Genomic DNA, 21881 nt, shown 5'->3' on the forward strand with positions numbered 1-21881 from the left:
CATTTTGTCTCGAAAAAGAAACTTTTTGAAGATTTGAAAAAAAAAAAATCTTATTCTCCTCGTATTTGTACAATTTTTTTTTCGTATAAGAAATCAAACGAGAACATCTGTAATGACTTTCTAATTATCCTACTTCCTTACGATGCATAATTTTTTTGCACTCTCAAATCTATCTAACCTTTATTCGTTTCTGATTGCAGCTGGTGGGCGGCGAATTCGACATGGAACTGAACTTCGTGATTCAGGATGCACAGAACATCAGGCACATGTTGGAACTGCTCGATCATTGCCCGCCCAATCTCCAGGTAAGCAAAGGGTGTTACGCCCGCCCCGATCAAACTAATTATCCAAGGGGATTGGGGTGTTATATCAGGCCGCAAATTTGATTCTCGGAAGGAGAACACGATCACTGCGATCAATACGTTAAACGTAGTCGTAATTAATTTCTTGCTCGAGCGCTTAACGCGATGTAACGCGCTTTTCTTCCCGTCACAGTTCTCGTTCACAACCGATATTCAAGACAAATTAATATCACGTGATTGTGTTTGACATTCATATGCATTCATTACCGCGTACAATTGATAAAGTTTCACCGACGGCAATTAATAGTAGGAGGAAGTTAAACGTTTGAAGGAAAATATACACACACACGTGGAAATCAAACAATCCGACTTTAATCTAGAAAGTTTCGTTTAATCTGAAAAGTTTGCTTCATCACGAAGATTTCATTAACGCAAAAATACATCGAGTTCAAATTCTCACGTGTATAAAATTATCCATGAAAAATCTGTCTACGAACATTTGCTGGAAACAAATGGCAACACACGATGGAAGAAATATTGATTCTCGTCCGAATTCGAAATTCCTTTTCTCTTTTTCTCTCTCTCACTCGGTGAATCATGGAGCGTCGAAATAGTGAAACGCGATCTTCGAACTCGTCCCATTCCGATTTTCATAAAGGGGACGGACGAAGTAAAAAAGGATATGTAAGGGAGAAGAAAGTTTCGTAATTCGCAAAGAAAAAGCCATTTTCCCTTTCCTCGGCGGACCGGTAAACTTGGACGAGGTGTTCGCGTCGCGGCCAGCAAGTTTTCGCGTAAAGGTAAATAGAAATTTAAACTGTGTACACGGAACAAGTTATGAGACCTTTGTTCACTCGTTTCTACCGCCCTTTGATCGCGTGTTCCAGCGTTAAACGCCGGTGGAAAATGTTGTTCGGCAAAGTTCACAATAGGGGCTAATTTTGTTGTTCGAGGGGAGGGAGCGAGTTTTAAAAACGAGCAATTAGCCTTTCCAGCCGTTTAAGAAATAATTGTACAAGTTAAAGTTTTCTTTCTAATTAGTATAAATTCGTTGTTTCTTTTTTTTTTTTGCGAGAATGTTTATAATGGTTATTTATAGTTTCGAATAATAATTTATATCGGTATTTTAGCGTCGAGGAACTTTCTCGGATAAAGGGATGGAAATTTGAACGAGATGGAAATTTTATTTAAAAAAGAGAGGATTAGTTTGATACCATTCTATATTACTATTCTATGCTATACTACTTGGCTGACCATGACGGGCCGTATAATGTTTCTCTCGTCATGTTTTACATTTGAATAAATAAAAGTTCTATTCTTCTTTCCCTCTTGTCTTCCTACCATGACGGGCTATACACCATATTGTCTCGTCATGGCTGTCTTACTCTACTCTAGCTGCCCTGACTCTACCACTAAGCCAACCCACGATTGCATTATTACTTGCCCGATTATAACGATCACGTTCCACTCGCCTCGCCATGACGGCCAACTATACACTTGTGTCACGCCACGACTGTATTATTCTATTTATCCGAACATAATGGACCCATTGTATTTATCCAATCATGACGGGCATATATTATTTGTTCGCCATAATTGATTTATCGCGTTCGCTTAATTGTGACTCTAATTGATAATTGACCACGATCGTATATCTTTATCTATAATTTGTAATCATTGGTGGATTATTGTTGAATTAAAAATTTCTGTTATAATTGAAAATATTCTGATTAATGCGATATCTACGTAATAAGAAACGGATATTAAAACAATTGTAATTGAGATAATATTTAATAATTCAAGATATTACGTTCGATATATCGAGATTAATTAAAGATCACTTATCGAGAAATGATTTATATATAGAGATAAAAAGGGAGAAAAAGAGATTCTAGATATTTTTCCAGAAAGTTCCTCAATCGATCTTCACAAAAATTATTTTATTATTCGACGATTCAATTCGAATAGAAGTGGAAAGAATTTTTATACTTCGTTTTTAAACACGTCGTCCATTAGCACGAGTAATTCAATAATAACTTGCTTTTACATCATTTAACACGATTTGCCATTTCAATCTACGTAATCGAATAATCGATAATCAGAGAATTATATATGATATATATATATATAGACTTGCTTAATCGATATTTTACAATACAATTGAATGTGTTATATAGGATATAATCTTTCTAATGGCCGGTCCATTTTTCTCATTTTATTTCGCATTAATTTTAATGCATGATTCGTTCATAAATTTATTAAACATGTATATTTCATCCATCTGTGTGTTAACATCCGAATTAATAAAAAGGAACAAAATATTATCGTCACCGGAAGAATTACAATTCAATAAATTATTCTAATTTTTAAGAAACAATCCTAAAACATCCTATTAACTTGTTGCTGACGTATCTGCGTCAATAGAAAGATGATAGCTTGCTAATACGTAACCACAATATGAATTTGCCGTATCATCTTGATAGGATAGCCTGTGGCTGATATAATCTGTTGGAGATTGGTTTCTGGTGTCCTCAGAATCCGGTTCGAGCACATCTCTGAAATGTTAATACGGTTAAGGGAGTTTCCGCGCCGATCTCTTCGACCATACATGCTTTCCTACGTGCATGCGGGTATCTTATATACACAGAAAATATTCAGAGAAACGTATACGTATATATGCAAACAAATAGAAAACTCATCCATTAATTTCCAAATCTAAATCACACACGATGGAATGCATAATTATTTCAATGGAATATAATTGTGAATTTAAAAATTCTTAATTTTTCTCTATAAAAAATATACAATGTGGGAATAACTGAAAATTCTGAATTTTGAACAAGACATGTTCTTCTTCTTTATATAATTGTAATTCTTTGAGTTTATATGTAAAAAGATTTAGAAAAAATTTTGGAATCAGTTTCAGAAACTTGTTCAGTGTCAAACTGTTCTCAAATCAGAGAAAATTGATATTAATTTCAAAATGATAAGGGGGCTGAATAGGAGGTTCAATATTAGTATACTAAACGTAACTAGACAAATTTTAATATTGACGTAGTACAAACATAGAAATCTTCCAAATTTGTTTATCCTCTTTAATTCTTTCCCGATGCACGATTTAGAAATAAAACAAATATTCTTGGAATATTCTCTTCTTTTTGTTTATCTACAACAATAACTACTGAAAGATGAAACTCTTCGATGAAAATCAATGAAAACCAAAGCTAAACTTTCCGGACAAAGAATAAACAATAAACAAGCAACAATAAGTCTTTGCGCAACTCGGATATTGAGGAAGAAGAGGAATAAATCGTTTCAATAATTTCTATTCGAGATTTCCTTGCCTCTTTGTGCCAATTTACGGTCAACCATTCTTTACCTCGGAGGCAGAGGTTGAACGTTCCTCGAAAGAGAAGAAGAGAAGACACCGGTCCGATTGAGAAATACACAATTAAATCTCGAGTATATTTCTTCGTTATTTACCTCGTGGCGATATCTTCAAAGAGGCAATTAAAATGGATGAGACATCTTCGAAGAAATTCTTCTCAGAGGAGAAGAAAATATCGATGGACTGTTAAACTCGAAAAAAATCAACAAAAAAATAAACAACTGAAATGTCGAATCTTTTCATAATCTGATAAAATTCCCATCGAATTCGCTCTGCCCATTATCACGTGATCGCCTATTACTCTATGAAACTAGAATTGGTGTAAACGTATGCAACTCGTTACAAAACCTATCCCAGTTTTAACATGCATTACCTCTTTACACGATGTTACAGTATATATATTGGATTGGAAATTTTCTGGTCTTAGTTGGATAGCGTTCAGATCTCACTAAAGTTTTGATATCGAGGTTTTTAAATATCGGTTTAAATTGGATTAGTTATACATGCGTTTTCACGTTGGACGAAAACTAATTGCATACGAAGTTTAGTATATATGCATAAAACAACAGAATATTCGAATTTGAAATTATTGTTCTTGTAAGATAAAGTATTCGAAGTATTTAATCGATCAAAAATTCAATCAAATCTATATTCCGAATTTTTCAAATGTACAAGTTCAAATCGAAATTCAAAATTTTAATTCGAATTCAAGTTTTTTCCAATAAAGACTTTCCATTTCAATTTCTCAAATTCCTTACTCGAAATTCATATTCTTTCGTTTAAATTCAAATTTTTCGATTCAAATTTAAATTTTCCCATTCGAATTCAAATTTTTAAATTGAAATTCAAATTTTCCTATCGAATTTAAATTCTTTCTTTCTTTTCTTTTTCGAGTTCATAATTTTCAATAATTTTCACATTCTTTTCCAAGCTCTAATCATTCACCAAGTCAAATAATAAATCTCTAACGATTTTTTAACATACACACATGCATTACAACAAATTATTATCCTTTTTCCATGCCTCGAAAAAACCGAATATTGGACAAAATTCGTACGACAAATTTCCATGTATCAATCCTCGAAGGAACGATATTCCATAAACATCAACCTGTATCATACGAATAAAATTGCACCAAGGTAATGTACAGAGGATTGTCATTCTCGTTATTCTAATATAAGTCGATCTCAATTAATTACCATGTCTGGCAACATTGATACAGCTCGTGGTTAACCGTATTTCCGGAGGAACTACTTCAGATACAGCGAGTTACCGGTGTCGTATCGATGAAATGTAAATTTGGATAACTGCTTGCAAACGTCATTCACGCTGGTGCAACGTGCACACCGGCTCGCCTATCTCATGCATATGCCTCTGGTAAACTATGCTATCGCTTTCTCCCGCTATATTCCCTTTTAAGGAATAAATGTAACACGTGTTTGCGAGCCCGGGGCACGAAACGGGGCGAGTTGTAGCGAATTTACAAGTGTGTATCGGATAAATTTTGCGTGCCACGACACGGGTTATAACGTGCCTGGAACGACATCGATTGTTTTTAATGGGGGCCATAGTTTTATGAACGGTATTATGGCCGCATTGCTTACAGGATCCTAATACAGTAAATTTCTATTGCTCGTATATTTAGAGTATATAATCAAAATATACGATACAAATACATTTATCGATTATTTTCAATGATATCGCGTTAAATTTAATCGATCATCATTTCTCTACTCTTTCTATCGTGAAAAAATATATCGCTTATTTAAATATCAATCATGGAAAACACGGATTTACCGTTATATATTATTAACAGTAAAATTATGAAGTATTATATTATTAACAACGTAGCGTATCGATGCAGGCACAGATTAAATTCATATACTTTGATAAACATATCGCACGATAATTCACCCAATTCAAACATTTGCATACTACGTAGTTTGAAACAAGAAACGACTATCACCCCAAACGACTTTATTCACCTCGGCCGCCCCATTATTATTACAAAATCATTCCAAATTTATATCGAACTCGAAAACTTCGACACTGGCGGCGCAACCGTGTTTCCGATCCGCGATTGTTACAGGAAAATACGTCCATAACTCAGGGTGAAATTTATGAAAGCCGGCATCACGGTAATCCCACGATATCCGAGTTATAAAGCTTAAATCATGACCGATTGTTCGCGGGTGTTATTCATGGACTTGGCGAGCCATTCGAGAACTTGTTAAATCTGTCCGGGTGCAACGATCTACGTCAAATTTGTTCGGACAAACGGCGGGTAACGTTGCACAAACTCTGACATTCGATTGTCAGAGAATGGATTTAATAGTTTATCGTCGAATATCGGTGTATAAATTTCGCTCGATCGTTTGGAGAAAACAAAACGGGAGGGGAAAGAGAATGATTTTTATCACTTTTCGAGTTCGCGTCAATAATATAGAGTAACTTGTGCTTTCATTTCCGCTCATTCCGCGCGACTGCGCTCTCCCATTGTCGCGATTTGTCCGACTTAACTGGCTATTTTCGCTCGATAAATGGTGTCGAAACTTGCCGATCTTACGATTTATTATTGAAATTTTGGGAAAATTGATTCGGTAATCGGTGGAGGATTTTATTAAAAAGCTTTCCTACAATTTTATAAAATCCATCAGCGAAACGATTTTAAATTTTCGATCTTAATGGTAAAATTGTTTAAATTGAAAAGAAAAATACACGTAAAATTTAATCAAATAAAAGAAGAACGTTTATATCAAAGTTATTCGTGTCTCTTGTCTGAAGATCGCTAATTTGTATTTTCGTGATATTCAAATTATTTGCACGCTTGTAGTTAACAATATTATTTTATGATTTGTATGAATTATTGAATAAATTATATGTATTTTATACAATCCTTCCTCTCTACTTTCGTTTCACACAAAATTATATCTTGCGAAACTACGTTGCTTTAACAGAGAGTGAAGAGAAGGAAAAACTAAGGGATGAAATACAGAGACAGATTGCATCCACGTTCATCGAATAACCATTTATCAGAATTTCGAACTATACTAACAAAATACATACGTGGCCTGTAACGCCATTGTACAAATCTGCAATGTTGCGGCGCTTGTTGAAATTGGACGATTTCCAAACGCTTTGAACAAACAGCGAAATAAATATGAACGAATTTCCCGATGAATTATTACACGATCCTGTAAATAATCGATAAAAGTAATATAAAATGAAATTTTCTCGAAATCTATATAACTATATTTATCTATATCCATATGGCATATTGTTTGGAACAACAACAATGATAAAAAATTTTTATACGATAAAAAAAAACGAATAATTCATAATTTTAAATAAAATTTTTTCATTTGACGAATTTTTATAAACCCATAAATTTGATAACAAGAATCAACTGTGTTGCGCATACATAGTTCTACGATAAAAATATTTCTACGAATAAAAATGTTTCTTGACTAGTTTCCAAGCAATTACAAAAGTTTACTCTACACGTAACGAAATTTTCCTTCTCTGTCATCTGTGGCCACATTTCAAAAAACATTCTGATTAAATTACATTCACCCTAGAACTTCACCCTCTTTTTCAATTTCCACTCATCAAAATTCATTTTCAACCGTCAATTTTCAGTTTTCACGAGGAAGCATCGTAACGTAATAATATCAAATTAAAAATTCAAACCGCATCGACATCTCCTCGAACTGTACTACGCGACATACAAACGAAACAACGATCGAACCGTAATTATTCGTTGTAATGGAACAATATCGATCGAGCGTAATCGAATGTGTGTATTCCGAGGTGTATTCTCCGCGGAAAAGAAAATGAACGTGTAACGTCGCGAGTTACACACGCGGCTATGAATGCAAACTGTAGAATTTCTGATCCGAAATGAAACGTCGAAGGTGAAATCTATTAGCGTGGAAATGGTGTAGCGCGATTAAATAACAAAGGTCTGGGACCCTTAGCTTTCGCGAGGCGCATTAATTCCAGTCCGTAAATTACGTTCTGTCGAATGCAACGCGTATTTCATTTACTTCGATGAGAAATTAATAGCACGGGAGTTCGGACACATTTCGATCGTTTGACTCGACGATGCATTGTCGTTGTACACGCAAACACGCAACTATGATTTAGTTTATCAGTTTTGCCCGAGGAAAACGCAATATTAATCTCTATATTTTGTTCTATTTTTTTTTTTAATATGACGTGTCAAATTAATTTATAAATATTTTTGAAAAGCTAGATAGATAAATAAAATTTGTATCTACAAAATATTATCTAACAACGTATACAAGAAATAACATATCAATAATTAAAGATTTAATGAATAAAATATATTGATTTCGTATAATAATTCTTGAGAATTTTTAAAATTTATGAAAAAAAAATTTTTGCATCATTCAAATAAATTATTCTACGTCCGATTCAATAGAGAGAAACAATTCACCGTCAATTTAAAAAACTCGATATCCTGGATAATCTTGTGGAGTTCACGTAATAGGTACAAACGACCTTGTACACGATACATCATTCTAAACCCGAAGGATTTAATACAGACGAGCTGCAGTGCCAACGAAGTCAATTTAGATCATTCCCGAACCAAGGGATTCGATGTGGATGACCTGAATCGTGGAACGGTTGCATACATCATCCCAAGATCTAAGGTAGATTCCTTCAAATATTTCGAGACGCTGGTTGAGTATCCTATCTACTTGCCCTCCTTACCCGCCCACATTATTTGTGTTCCTTCGGTGTAAATGTCTACTGTTTGATTTAGGGTTAATTGTACTTGTGTTCGCTCGTGTCACGTATTATCTGTTCCAATCCCTTTGAATCAAAGCTGTTCTATTCCCCTGTACTCCATCTTTGATCTTAAGTTGCCCGTGTTCGCCACCTTTGATCGATTAATCATTCGAACGCGACGATCTATCTATTTAATCGTTTTCTTGAACCAAATTTACTTATGCATCGTTCAATTTAAAATCACTTGCACTTTTTATTTATTTATTTCAATCTAAATTTTATCAAATTTTATTAAATTTTTCCTAATCCATAAATTCTAAATATATCAAAGTATATCAGAGATCTACGTTTAATTTCTATTCCTCGAATTTCTTGGCTCCACGGAAACCACGCTATATGCCGCAAGTATTACAATAATCTTAAATAATCCATGGCCTAACATCCGAAGATAACGAACGTTTAGGTTCTACGAAACTTCGCTTGAGTTCGTTACAAAATCATTAATCACACGGTTTACCAGATGTTCGAGGCATACTCAGGCCAGCATCTTTCATGCACGCCAAGCGTAAAATATTTCACGCGACCTACTATTAATGCCACGCATCGTCAACGTTATTCGTGCGTATAATACGGAATATAAACAAGCGTGTACATGGTGCATTATAATGTTATGTGGCATAAGTGAAGCTGAAAGCGCAACCCCCCGGCTGCGAAATATCGGGTCAAGTTTAATGACTCAACTTTACTATGCTCGTCTCAGAAACACGATGAAACATGGATGGTCTTAGTCAACAAGATTTGCCGCCTCTTACCGGTAGCAAAGGAACAGCGCTCATTATGAGTCTCTATGCTTTCTAAAGATCTTGGCGTAACGGTTTAAATTTATTCGATGAACGTGTTTTTGCGAATGATAACGAGTTTTTGTATACCAACGGAATGTTGATATGTTTATATGTTTATATGTTATAAGTCATTTAAAAATTCGAAAATAAACATATGGGAAGCGTTAACATATTAAGATTGATAAATATTTATATTCTTCTCTTTCGTTATTTCATTATTTGTGAAAATAAATAAAGTTAAGCAAGAACGTATACGGTTTATCTTGTCAAATAAACGTTTAAAGTATATTGCAATTGTTTATCGATAGATATTTAAAGGAAAGATTTAAACGGAAGGAAAGATTGATAGAATGAAAAAAGAAAGAAATAAATAAAAGAATAAATATCTTACCTTTTATTAGCAAAACTGGATTAGCTACAAATATTAAATAATTATATTTCGTGTTAAATTAAACATTCATAATACATAAATATCATATCATCCAATTATATTCAGATTGAATCATACTTCGATACATAATTTCGCGAAATTCCATCCCATCAACCATTCACGTATCGTCGAAACTCAAAAGTCAAAATATTACAATTCCTCTCGACCATTCTAAAAAAAAATCGCCATGCTGTATCCTAATTTAAGTGCTTAATTCGCACGCATCCCGTTGCGTTCAAATTCCGGAATTTGGCAGTTTCCGGCCCGCGCGACGAATGCACACGAAATGTCTTTGGTTATTAGCCCGGCCGGAATATTAATCCCGGTTAGTGGCAAGTGGCGCGATAATGGCGACACTTGCGTTGCGGTCAACCCGAATTTATGTCGGCCGAGTTCTCGTTGTCGCGGCCTCTGTCGGAGGCGGAGTCATTGTTGGAGGCATCAGAGGATCGGCGATAACCTCCCGCCCCCTCGGCCGCAGATGCTCTCTGCACCGCAGACAGAAACTGCGGGGACCACTGCTGCGTTCCAGTTAATTGCTCGCGGATCGAAGCGATGGGAATTAACGGCGAAATTAAAACACCGACCGGGGGTGCTCGATAACATATTTTTCGTCGTTAGCGCGGCCGATCGTTAAAATTTCGTATGGCGACCGCGGGAAACGTAATCACGGTGTGCCGATTCGCTCTGAACACGCGGATCGTATATAACGTCGTTTCGATTTCGTGTATTAACGGAATCGTGGAAATTTTCGCGATATTTTTCATCGATGTGTTGGTGTACATTAGATTCTTTTAAATTATGTTTGAAAAATTTGTTATCTCGAATATTGTCGAAATAGAGATGATCAGAGAGCGGTATACAGTTAAGATTTAAAATAAAATGTTTGGATTAATGGTTGATGAATTGGATATATTGATTTCTTTTCGTATCGCATCTTTTTTTTTTTTTGGTATCGCATTCATTTTTAAAAATTAATGCTTTAATTTTGCATGGTGTATTGTCGTGCGAGAGACGCAATGTTCGAATAAATTGTCGATGATTTCTCCGGTTGGTTGTAAATTTTTATACAATTTTTTATGATTATGTCATTTAATGATTATAAATATTTCGTATTTTTCGATTCGTTTATGAATCGTACATATTTTAAAAGCGCGAGAAGAACTATATTTTTTTAAATGTATGCACAAATTCAAATTTTTAATTTGAATTGTAGAATAGACGGTAACAATATTTACGTGAATAATAATTAAATGTACATATCAAATGCATTCGTGATGAAGAACAGAGAACAGAGAGAATATATTTTTAATATTCGATGAAGAATCTCGAATCAAAATTAATATTAAAATATATAAAATATACGTAAAAAATATACGTAATAAATTTCAAATATATAAATATATACGTATATATATAATATAAATAAAAAATTTTTAAATTTTCTGAAAATTTTGTTTAAAAGTTAAAAGATTTTTAATTTTTAAATATAATTTGAAAGAATTAAATTCAAATAACAGGAAAAATCATACAATTATTAATTTGTAAATTGCATGAGAAAAAATTTATTTTTGAATATATGTGTACCGATATTATTACACATAGTTGAAGAGAGAAAAGAATATTATATGAAATGTTATAAAATTGATAATGGCTCGCAAAGTAAATTAATAAACTTCAAAAACGATGTATATATTGTGTAAATTTCATCGAGAGTTTTTGAAAAAAATCCTGTTAACAAGTTTGATAATATTGAAATCTAAATTTCCGCTTCGATGCTACTTTTTTAGCAAGCAAAATGAACGCTACAGTTACAGAAATGGAAGATTTATTAGAGCATTAGAAATAAACGATTTGTTTTTTTAATTCGAAACTCATTTTCTTTTTTTTTTTTTTACGTTTATGTAATATTTATGTAATATTTATGTGTAGATATATTCAGTGCGCGCAAACTAGAAAGAGCAAATTATTACGCTCTTTCTCGCAACATTGAAACTTTATAATAAATGTATGGAAATGTACTTTGTACCGTTGAATAATTTTTTATTCATCCCAAACATTTAGACCGCGAAAGCATTTTCCCTTCCATATTATTTTCTCATTTCGTTTCAATGAAAAATTCCTTTCTCTCTTTCTACATGTATACGATTTATTTGCCAACAGTCGAATATTTTTTGTTAGCATTCGATTAAAATTTAGCCGACTAAGTTTATAAACGAGTTGATAACTTTTGTAAAATTTTTATAAACTTACCGATGCTGCATTCATTATCGTAGATATCGTTGTTCACGAGTTCCGTTGAAAACTTGGTGTAAATCAGGTTGCACGAGAGCAGAGAGAGAGAAAGAGAGAGCAGGAAACGTCTTCTCCACAGAAAAATTTTGTGCAGATAAAATGCAATCCATCGTCTTTGAGATTGATCTATGAAAACAGAGAGAGCAATTTTTAAGAAATATAAAAAGAAAAAATGATTGAATTATGAATATTTGTACATGAATGTGAAGAAAAAAGATAAAATATGCTATTATACTTGAGAATTCATATATAATTTACATTATATGATTAACAAGAAGCAATTTTTTATTTGAATTTAAAAACGTACCTTTGAAATATATTAGAATTTAAAAATTTAATTGATTTGGATTGAAATTCAAATATTGAATATTTATATGTAATAAAAATATGGAAGTTGATGATATAAAAAAAAAATTATGGAATATTAATTAAAATATTTAAAATATAAAGTAAAAATTTAAATTTTTTAAGAATTCTATTTAGTATTATATTAAAATTTATTACATTAAACTTAAATTAGTAAATTAATGTTATAAAATACTTACATTTTACAGTACTTTTGTCCATAACCATATAACCTCACTATATGCCGAAAAATATCACGCATGCTAGTTATATACTTGCGCGATCGGTCACTTTCAAATTGTTTATAAAGTATGTGTATGTATAAACCATAAGAATAACGTATTTATTCGATGTTTTGAAAAAGTGAGACACAAAAGGACACGAAATGTTTTCAAAATCATCCGGATTATATGATTCGGAATGTACTAAACATTAGACGCGTACATACATACCGTGTGCGAAAAGCGCATATGTTCTGCGCATAGAACAAAATGGATATCTATCGTCCGTTATAGACGGTTCGATCTATTCATACTTCGATTATATTTAGCGATCTGACTCTAATAGATCTCTACCATATATTTTATTGTTTATTATCTTACCATTATCGCCAAATGTTTACTCGTACTTCTTTCTTCTAATCTTAACTGTCCTTTTTTTTTCTTTCTTCATATTTTTCGCAAACAAAGATACATGGATTCCGAATGAATTTTTTATTTAAGAAATATATAATAGTATCATATATTTTTATGATTTTAAAAATACTAATAACAATTTCTTGATGTATTCATTTCAAATGATATAAAATTAATCATTCTCGTACATTTTTCTAACCTCAGTGTCACTTAGCTTGACAGGATACCACTTAAAATAAAATTTAAATCACTATTCACATAATGCAATAGTCTCTTAAAGAATGTGATGTTAAAAGGTAAATCTTTGAACAAACTAAAGATTGATCTTCCTTTTTTAGAACAAATACACGTGAAAAACTTTAGGAAGTTTTACGGAACAACCGAACAAAATTAAATATGGCTATACTTTATGTTCTTGCCTGCAGTGGCGCTGCTTTCCTAAACGATACCAACAATGCAATTTCGTAGTCTTAATTTTCCGCGGCAATTTAGAATTACTTTTTTTAATTAGCACGGTGATGAGAATCATGACTTGAATATCAAAGAAAAGAATCGCTGAAAAATCCTGCGGAACAGTCGTTTCCCGAATTTCCATGTGATTACAAGTATTACAGTTCAAATAAAATTCTTATAAAAGAGATTTCATGGATTAATTTATTTCAAATTGGAGATTGCCCGGAGCGTTCTTATTATTAATGCGAGGATGCAACTCGGTAAATAAAAATCTTTGATGCATTTCATTTTTTTTTTTTTATATATTAAAAAATCCATTCTCTTAAATCAAGCTCAAAAGCGAAATAATCCATTCGTTGTACTCGTTGTTCAAAGCTATCTACGGACCTCCCTTACATCGAATCGAGACATGAGGAGTCAAATGATCCTGCGTTCACCACAGAATCCGCTTTTCTCTTTCACTCGGCACGCTGTCGCTAACAATTTCGCAGAACCGCGCGTTGCAACGGGAGTTATCGTGAAGAGGTCTATTCAAACAGCACGTACTCCTCGAGCCCCGGTTGCCTGAACGTTCCTGGGACGTAATCTAGTCAACGGTGCACGATTGTACATACGTAGAACGATGCCATGGAAATCGTTCGTGGGACAACGCCCTGCCGCGTCGCGTCACCTTCTGTCCCTGCAGAATAATCAACTGGGATGAAAGAACGGTCGGGGAAAAAATGCTTCCGGTATCCTGCCGAGGAAACATTAATTTTTCGAGTTATTACTGCGACCGTGCTGCATCGTATCTTTGTGAGTTTTATGTATGGAGAGATAGATTCCATGGGTCGATTTTTATATCACTGGAAATTAAGTATGTTTTTTATGTATATTGGTAAACATGTAATGAGTTTGATGAGATATATAGATAAATTTGTAAAGGGAAAAAATTAAATTTGACGTAATTATTAATTAAATTTGTCTATTTAAAATCTGAGTGATTAAATAAATTGCTTTTAACAGAATTAAATTGTTTGATTCTTGAATTATTTTGGATAATTTTTTTACTATTTTATTTGTAAAAATATTCTTTTCTGAGGGAATATTAATTAAAATCGTTTTCTAGATTCGAATTAATAAATCACATATTGAGATATTTAGGATCGAATAGAATCGCTATCGACGAATAAACTTAACAAAGAGATTGATTATCGGTAACGAAATTAATCGAAAAGTAGAAAATATCATTCGTTGCTATCGGTATTCAATGATTTGCGCGATACTATGCCGTTTCAGCATACAGAAAGGTTCATTTATTCGTGACGTTTTCATCACCGATAGAACGACCATCGCAAGTTCGATATTGCTTTTCGGATTAACGGAAAAACGCGCTATCTTTCTTTCATCCATCTGTCGGGACATTCATTGCCTTCATCCGGGGAACATTAGCATGCAGTCAGCATAAACTGACTAATAGCTTTCGTTCGATCAAAATACCAAAGTTACGCTTTGAAATAATAGATAAATTCGAGATGCTTCTCGCATCACGATTAAACTGTCGATATTTTCTTCGAGAATATTTAATATGTGTTTCGAATTAAATTAAATATTTCAATATTTTAAAATAAATATTGCAATATAATAAAAATATAATAGCACTTGATAAATAAGTATTTGAAAAGATTTTGATTACTTAAAGATTTTTTATTAATGTAATATAGACAAAGTTTTTCAATATATAAATCAAATTCTTTTCAATACGAAAATAAAATCCATTCTTCATTCAATGATCTATTGAATTTCCATTTTATCGATCCTCACCAGAATTCACTGTCTCGCCAGAGACACCCATGTAAAACAGCCAAATCATGACGAACGAGTTTCCATGATACCGTATCAGGGAAGGAACAGCCAGCTTTTATTAGATACTCTCGATCTATTACAAGAAAAGTAAGACAAATCGTTCTTAATGAGCGGTGATTTGTTACGAGATATAGGAAGGAAGGAAAATGTTCAATCACGAGAAAGCTTTTTGGTATCGGTCTACGTGGACAATTCAGTCTTGTCAAAAAAAGGAGAAGATTGCAACATTATATAAACAATGTTGAAAATTCGTCGTAGAAAATTCTGGTTCTGGAAATAACGTTTCCGATTTGGACAGCCATTCGTTTCTTGAGTAAATAAAAAAGGAGAAGAGTGCTGTGAGCGAGATCGTAAAGCATGGACTTCCTGCAGAGACGATTTTGTTTTGTTTTTTTTTTTTTTTCTTTTACCGTACGTTGTAGTATGGGAAGAGTATTTAGTAGAATCTTGTGGAAGCATTAAAAGTTGTTTCATTTAAGTATTTATTTTAAAGTAAAATGTTTTTATGGAAAGCTTCGAAGGGAAAAGAACGAATATTTTTATTGTGTTTCAGCGAGGATATTTTAAAGTTATTATTATTTTAACTTAATATACATAGATAGATTTGTGTAACTCGAAATGTTTGATAAATTTCTGTATTACTATAACTAAATGAAATGTATTTTTGAAAAATTTCCCTGTTTTTGTATGGTTCTATAAATAGTAGAAATGAAACTCCATTAAAGGATTATGATTTGTTGCCACTGAACGTAGTAAAAGAATTTAAAAGGGATTTAAAACAGTGCAAATGTACAATAAAATACATTTGCATTAAAATAACGAATTCTCTCTAACAAAAATTTCAATAAAATTCATATTTTTCATTCTGATGAAAAAGTTGTACCATGCGCTACACAATTCTATGCAATATTTTCCTTATTTCCATCTAATTTCACTTACGTTAGATTGAAAAATTTATAAAATATATTTATACATAGAATATCTATAACATTCAACAGTATTACCTTTTAAATAATAATCAATGTTTCAAATTAATCAAAATACATTTATATAACAATTTGAATATCGATATATCAAAAATCGATATCTATAAAATTATAATCTCAAACTTGGTGCATATAATTCTAATTCAAAACAGCTTCAAAATCTAATATTCACAGCATTCCAATAAATCACTGACCAACAGCGGAAAAACGTCGCGCGAATCCTTCCAACGAATTAATCCTTCCACCACTTAGTCACGTATTTGCAAACTATCGGGCCCATCTCGTATCTCTCTCCTTCGTCAGCAGTTTTTTTCCCCCCCTCCCTCTGTATTATCATTTAGGACAGAGAGGCGAACGCTTGATTAACCCTAACCCCCCCATTAAACGCGGACAGCTCCGCGTCCTTCCGGTCCGCTGGGTTCCGGTTCCACGGGGCAGCCGGAAATTTCTGAGTTATCGAGAGCGTGACGTCATCGTGCTGTTATCGCTCACCCGATTTCGACTCGACCGTCTTCGTGTGGCCGTTCCGTGCCAAAGGCCGAATCCCTTTCGGCGGGATAATTTTCCGGGAGGATGGATTCGCGCGGATCGGATACTATGAGCATCGTGCTGAGCATCAAGACAAAGGGAGGGAAAGGAAAGATCGAGGAGAAGGACAGGCTTAAGGCTTAAATTCGCTTCTTTGGGATCTTGAAAGGTACGCAAGCCTTTGTGGAGATGAAGAAATCGATAGATGAATTTAAGTGAGCGAGGATGTGTTATCAAATCAGCAGGGATTTAAATTTTGGAATGAAGGTGAATAATTGGAACAAATGGAAATAAAAGGGATTATTTGTGTATGAATATTTATAAGACTTAGAGAGTTGAGATGAAGCTTCATGAAGTTTCTGAGTGACATTGGTTAATGAGTAATAAACGAACTGGAGATAAAGTAATAGTTTCTAAATAATTATTTTTATATAGGAGGTTGAAGATATTAATTCTAAGATAAAAATAGGAATTAATTGGAATAAAGAAATTAATTTTCCCTTAAATGTTCGTTTTATCTCCATGGTAAGAATGGAATAGAGTGGAAATAAATTCTCATTGGTGTATCGAGACGATCTTCCGCTTGGAAAGTGGATTGTATTCAGGCAACCCTCGATGACCACATTCCCGTTGCGTGTAATTACGTTATTCCGGTGTAAATCATTGTCTCCATGGGGTTCGAGGAAGCGAATAGATGGAATAAAATGGAAAAGTTTCGAGTAAGAGGATATAAAAGAGGAATATCTTGGTTGATTAACAAACGATCTTTTTTAAAATTAAATATCTCTTGATAAACGAGTTAGATAATTGAGATAAATTAAGATTAATATATAATTTATTTCATCTCACGATTCTCATCTCAAAATTCTGTATTCTTATATTTTTTTTTATTCTAATATAACTAACATTGGAAATTAATTTTATTATTGGATTTCTGTTCTTAAATCATTTTCAAATTCTAAATAATATTTTTATGCCAGAAATTTTACATAGAGTTTATCCGTATAATCAATTCAAAGCCTCATTTGAAACAGAATCCAACTCGATTCCTTTCGTACTTTGCTAAACACTTGTTATTTGCAGCAATTCGACAAGACCTTCATTCACGTCCAACATTTGAGAAGTTCATTCGCCTTTACAATGCCAAGCATAGACGTTGTACATGGTCACTTCACTATTGTGGACTTTTAGCTTCGTGCTCTGGATTCTGTCTCCAGTTTCCTTTTGTAAACTTGGATAAATAAACTTCTCGGAAATGCTTCCACTGAATTAATTTTTAATTTTTGTCCTTTGGTGGAGTAAAGGAAAAGGAACGTTTCGAGCGTGAAATACAATAATGCAAATTAATTACGACTGTTAAAAATAAAACAGAAATAATTTTTAGAAATTCTATATAAATTTATATAGAATTATATTCGTATTTTATATCAAAGAACATTTTAAAAATCTAGAATAATAATTTTAATTCTTTTTTTTTTATTAGAATAAATTCTAATTCAAATTTGATGCAACTGCGATAGACAATGATTCTTCTTCGAATTAATTATCCAGCTAATGAATTTCATTAATTATTATCGTTTCGTTACTACGATGATAATTACATATTAATGCAAAAATACAATTGAAAATCATGTATGCGCATCTGGCCTTTTCAATAAAATCTATGAAGCAAACGAACAATAGTTTAGCAACGACCAATGTACACCAACGTACCGTGTAAATCGTAAACAAATCAGCCAACTTTGAAAATCCGTTATGGTGTTCCCATTGTAAAACGCTAATTAATAACAAGCAATGAACAAACGTTGCTTGGCATTGCAAGAACTTCAAAAAATAAAAATAAAATAAAATATAATAATATCACGTGAATAAAATTTGTTAACAATTTTCGCGTGAAGTTTTTTTGTCCATCGTGCACGACCTGATTCCCTCAGAAATTAATAATCATCGCTATAATAAAAAATTTAATTACGTCCCAAAGCTTCATTACGTCCAAAAAAATTAATTTTCTATTTATTTCCAACTATTCGAAATTCTGATCATCGAAAAAAAATTAGCAATGAAAGAGTCTTTCCTATCAAATCAATATTTACAGAAATCAATATTACAGAAAAGAAACGACGAATTTGATATCGCTTTCAAAATTAGCATTCGAAAGGTGACTTTAAAACTCGGTTTTTACAACGAAAACAAAATATGGTTTCTTCATTTACCTGGTTCTTCATCGATGTCTTAGTCCGGGTCAATCGTGGTTTATTGCCAATTAGAATTCACAACGGGGAACAGTGCTCGTGAATTTGCGATCCGGAAACGGAAATTTCGCCATCATCTTTGAACAAAGAACCCAATTCAGCTTTTATCCACTGCCATAAACCATGAATTTCAATTAACGATCTGATTTCTCTCTCTCTCTCTCTCTTCTTTCAGTTCCAGGAATCTATTTTATTTTGTATCGCGTCGAGGAGGGATTCTCTTCGAGAAGAGAAGAAATAAGATTTTTTTTTTTGAAGTTTGATATGTGAAAGAATTTCCTATAATGTTTTTCCTTGCTACATTTTCATAAATCACTCACGGTGAGTGGAGACTGTAAAGGAAATTGCCACCTTGTCTATAAAGATCGAGCCCTGCTATGAAATACGGTCGGCGAGACATGGTCGAGTTCAAGTTAAAAGGATTTTCAAGAGTAAGTTTCTTGTAAGAGCCTTGGCCAAGTTGATAGCTTCTTGTGCGAAAGGGTGAATAGAGAGTATTGCAGAATTTTTTTCTTTTTTTTTAATTATCGGATAGTTTATTTTAATAGGATTTTGATTTGGAATGTTGAATATGATTTACTTTGAACTTTTTGAACATATATTTTATGGTTTATTTAAAAATTCTACTATTTCACTGATATTTTAAATATTCCACGTATAAAATCTAAAACTATTTGAATTAAGGAAAGGAAATATCGATCATTTTAATTAACGACCAATGTATCTATCATTTTTTATGTACAAATGATTTTTAATGATATTTAATGATCAATTAAATAAATACAATACTATGTTTTTGAACCAACTTAAAAACTTACAATTTTTTATAGATTTTCTGCAAAGTAATTTCTTTGTACAAAGAAAAATATCTTCAAAAACTCGACACTTTCAATTCTTTGTACTACAACTAATCTTCCTAAGATCTTTTTCATTTCCAAATCGTTCCAATAGATTCAAAATGTACAACAGAGCAGTTCGAAAACCGGTTGTTTCCGAATTCAATTAAATTTTTCGGAAGCTGCGCGTTTGATAACCGTCTGTTCGCTTCTATTATCGCGTTCTCTCGTCTATTTCCGATGTCGGGCTTAATTAATGTTATTTCATCTTCTCCACGGCCGATGAATACGTTTCGTGGCACGAGCCCGCCGGTTCCTTTAATTTAATGCATTGTCTCGATGGACCAGCGCTTCTGGAATAATAATTCATTACTGAACGAATCCGAGAGAGCGGCATCCCGGTTATGCGAGATGCCCTCCCCGGGATACCAAGAAGAAACTTTTCCTTCCTATTTCTCCAGAGATCGTATTTCCCTCTTGTTTGCCGCCTATTTATTCGCCCGCGATTCGTTCTCTCTTTTGTCAGCGCGAGAAACGAGAAACTCTGTTTCCGATTAACCAAAAAGTTTGTCAGGCATTTTGGAAAATTTGAGTTTTGATTGATCGAGGATAAGATAGAAATGAAATTAATGATTACTCTTCCTCGATGGATTAAAAAATTATTTCGAATGAATAAATTTGGTATTTATTAATGACCATGTGTCCATTGAATTTTATAAATTTTTGTTTGTGTATAGAAAGAAGGAAAAAATTTTTGCGATTAATAAGATCGAGAAGTAAGAAATTTTTCAATTTTTTAATTCATTTGTATAATTTATGACAGTTCATCTTGTTCCATTATGTAATAGAAGTGTAAGTCTAACAACTTTTAGATGTTATTCACATCCTTCGAATTGGACAAATATTTACATTATCGAAAAATATCAAGCAAGTCGACTATTCGTGAAAAATTCCACGAAATTTTCCAAACGAAAGTATTTATCTTTCATCTCTCTTTAAACATTCTTTCAAAGACGACCACAAGATCCATCCTCTCGCGACAATAACTCGAATATAACTCTAGATATTCGTTCACAATATATATCCTGCATCCATTCGAAATTCACGCTCGAAGCTCGTTTAAAACGTTGCATTTCAATCCAAAAGGAAAACGGAGAAAGAAAACGAGAGCAAGAATGCAAAATATCCGCTAACGTGACAACGGAATATCGAACGGCGTTCAATCTTATATTTCGTTTAATCTTGATAAATCCCCGTTAAAAATTGGAGGAGAACGCTAGGTTGATCCATGCCACGGCCGATCGCCGCGAAGAAAATTTCCATCTTGCCGAAATTGACCCCACAGGATGCGACGAAGGAAGAGGAGCAGAGAAAATCTTGAAGTAGGGAAGGAAAATCGCGGGGATATATATTTGGAAGCCGCGAGGGTTGTTTATGGACAGCATCCTCTTGATTATAATTTCAAATCAACCGCTTCTTGGAAACTTCTTACAAGATTACTACGTTTTCGAGGGCTACGTTGTCTTAACCACTATCTCGCGAAATTGTGGATGAGCATTATGACGTTTTCCCTAAGGACCACCGACTCTGTATTTAAATTAGCTTCGTAGATGGTCGACGATGCAACGTTAATACCTGGGATAGATGTAAATGACGTGGAATTTTTAGACCATAAAATTGTTGGAGTATTTTTTTATGGAGTATTTATCTATTATGAAGATGGTTCCATCAGACGTGTGAATTCAATGATAGATTATCGGTTTATATTCGTAAATTAATATCAAAAGAACTGACAACAGTTGATTTTCATTGATAATTATTAAATTAAATTTAAATATGCGTAGAATTATCGAGGTTAATGAAAAAAAATTTGCTACGAAATTTGTAATTAGATTAATATCAATTTAAAATTTTTTGATAGAAATTATGAAAATACAAACTTTATTGTCCTTCCTTGATAAATTAAACAAGCATTCTATCTCGTGTTTA

The 21881-nt window shown here is 33.0% G+C and overlaps 1 protein-coding gene across 18 annotated transcripts in view; it reads left to right on the forward strand.

Moving 5' to 3' along the window:
* LOC724172 (neurobeachin) overlaps positions 1-21881 on the forward strand; it is a 436186-nt gene that overhangs the window by 284909 nt on the left and 129396 nt on the right. For all 18 annotated transcript variants that reach the window (XM_026441525.1, XM_026441519.1, XM_026441532.1 and 15 more), the window contains one exon: positions 201-305. In XM_026441525.1, coding sequence (XP_026297310.1) covers positions 201-305 — 105 coding nt within the window. The remainder of the gene's footprint in view (positions 1-200; positions 306-21881) is intronic.

Source organism: Apis mellifera, linkage group LG6 (assembly GCF_003254395.2).
Source record: "Apis mellifera strain DH4 linkage group LG6, Amel_HAv3.1, whole genome shotgun sequence".
NCBI classification, from domain to species: Eukaryota; Metazoa; Arthropoda; class Insecta; order Hymenoptera; family Apidae; genus Apis; species Apis mellifera.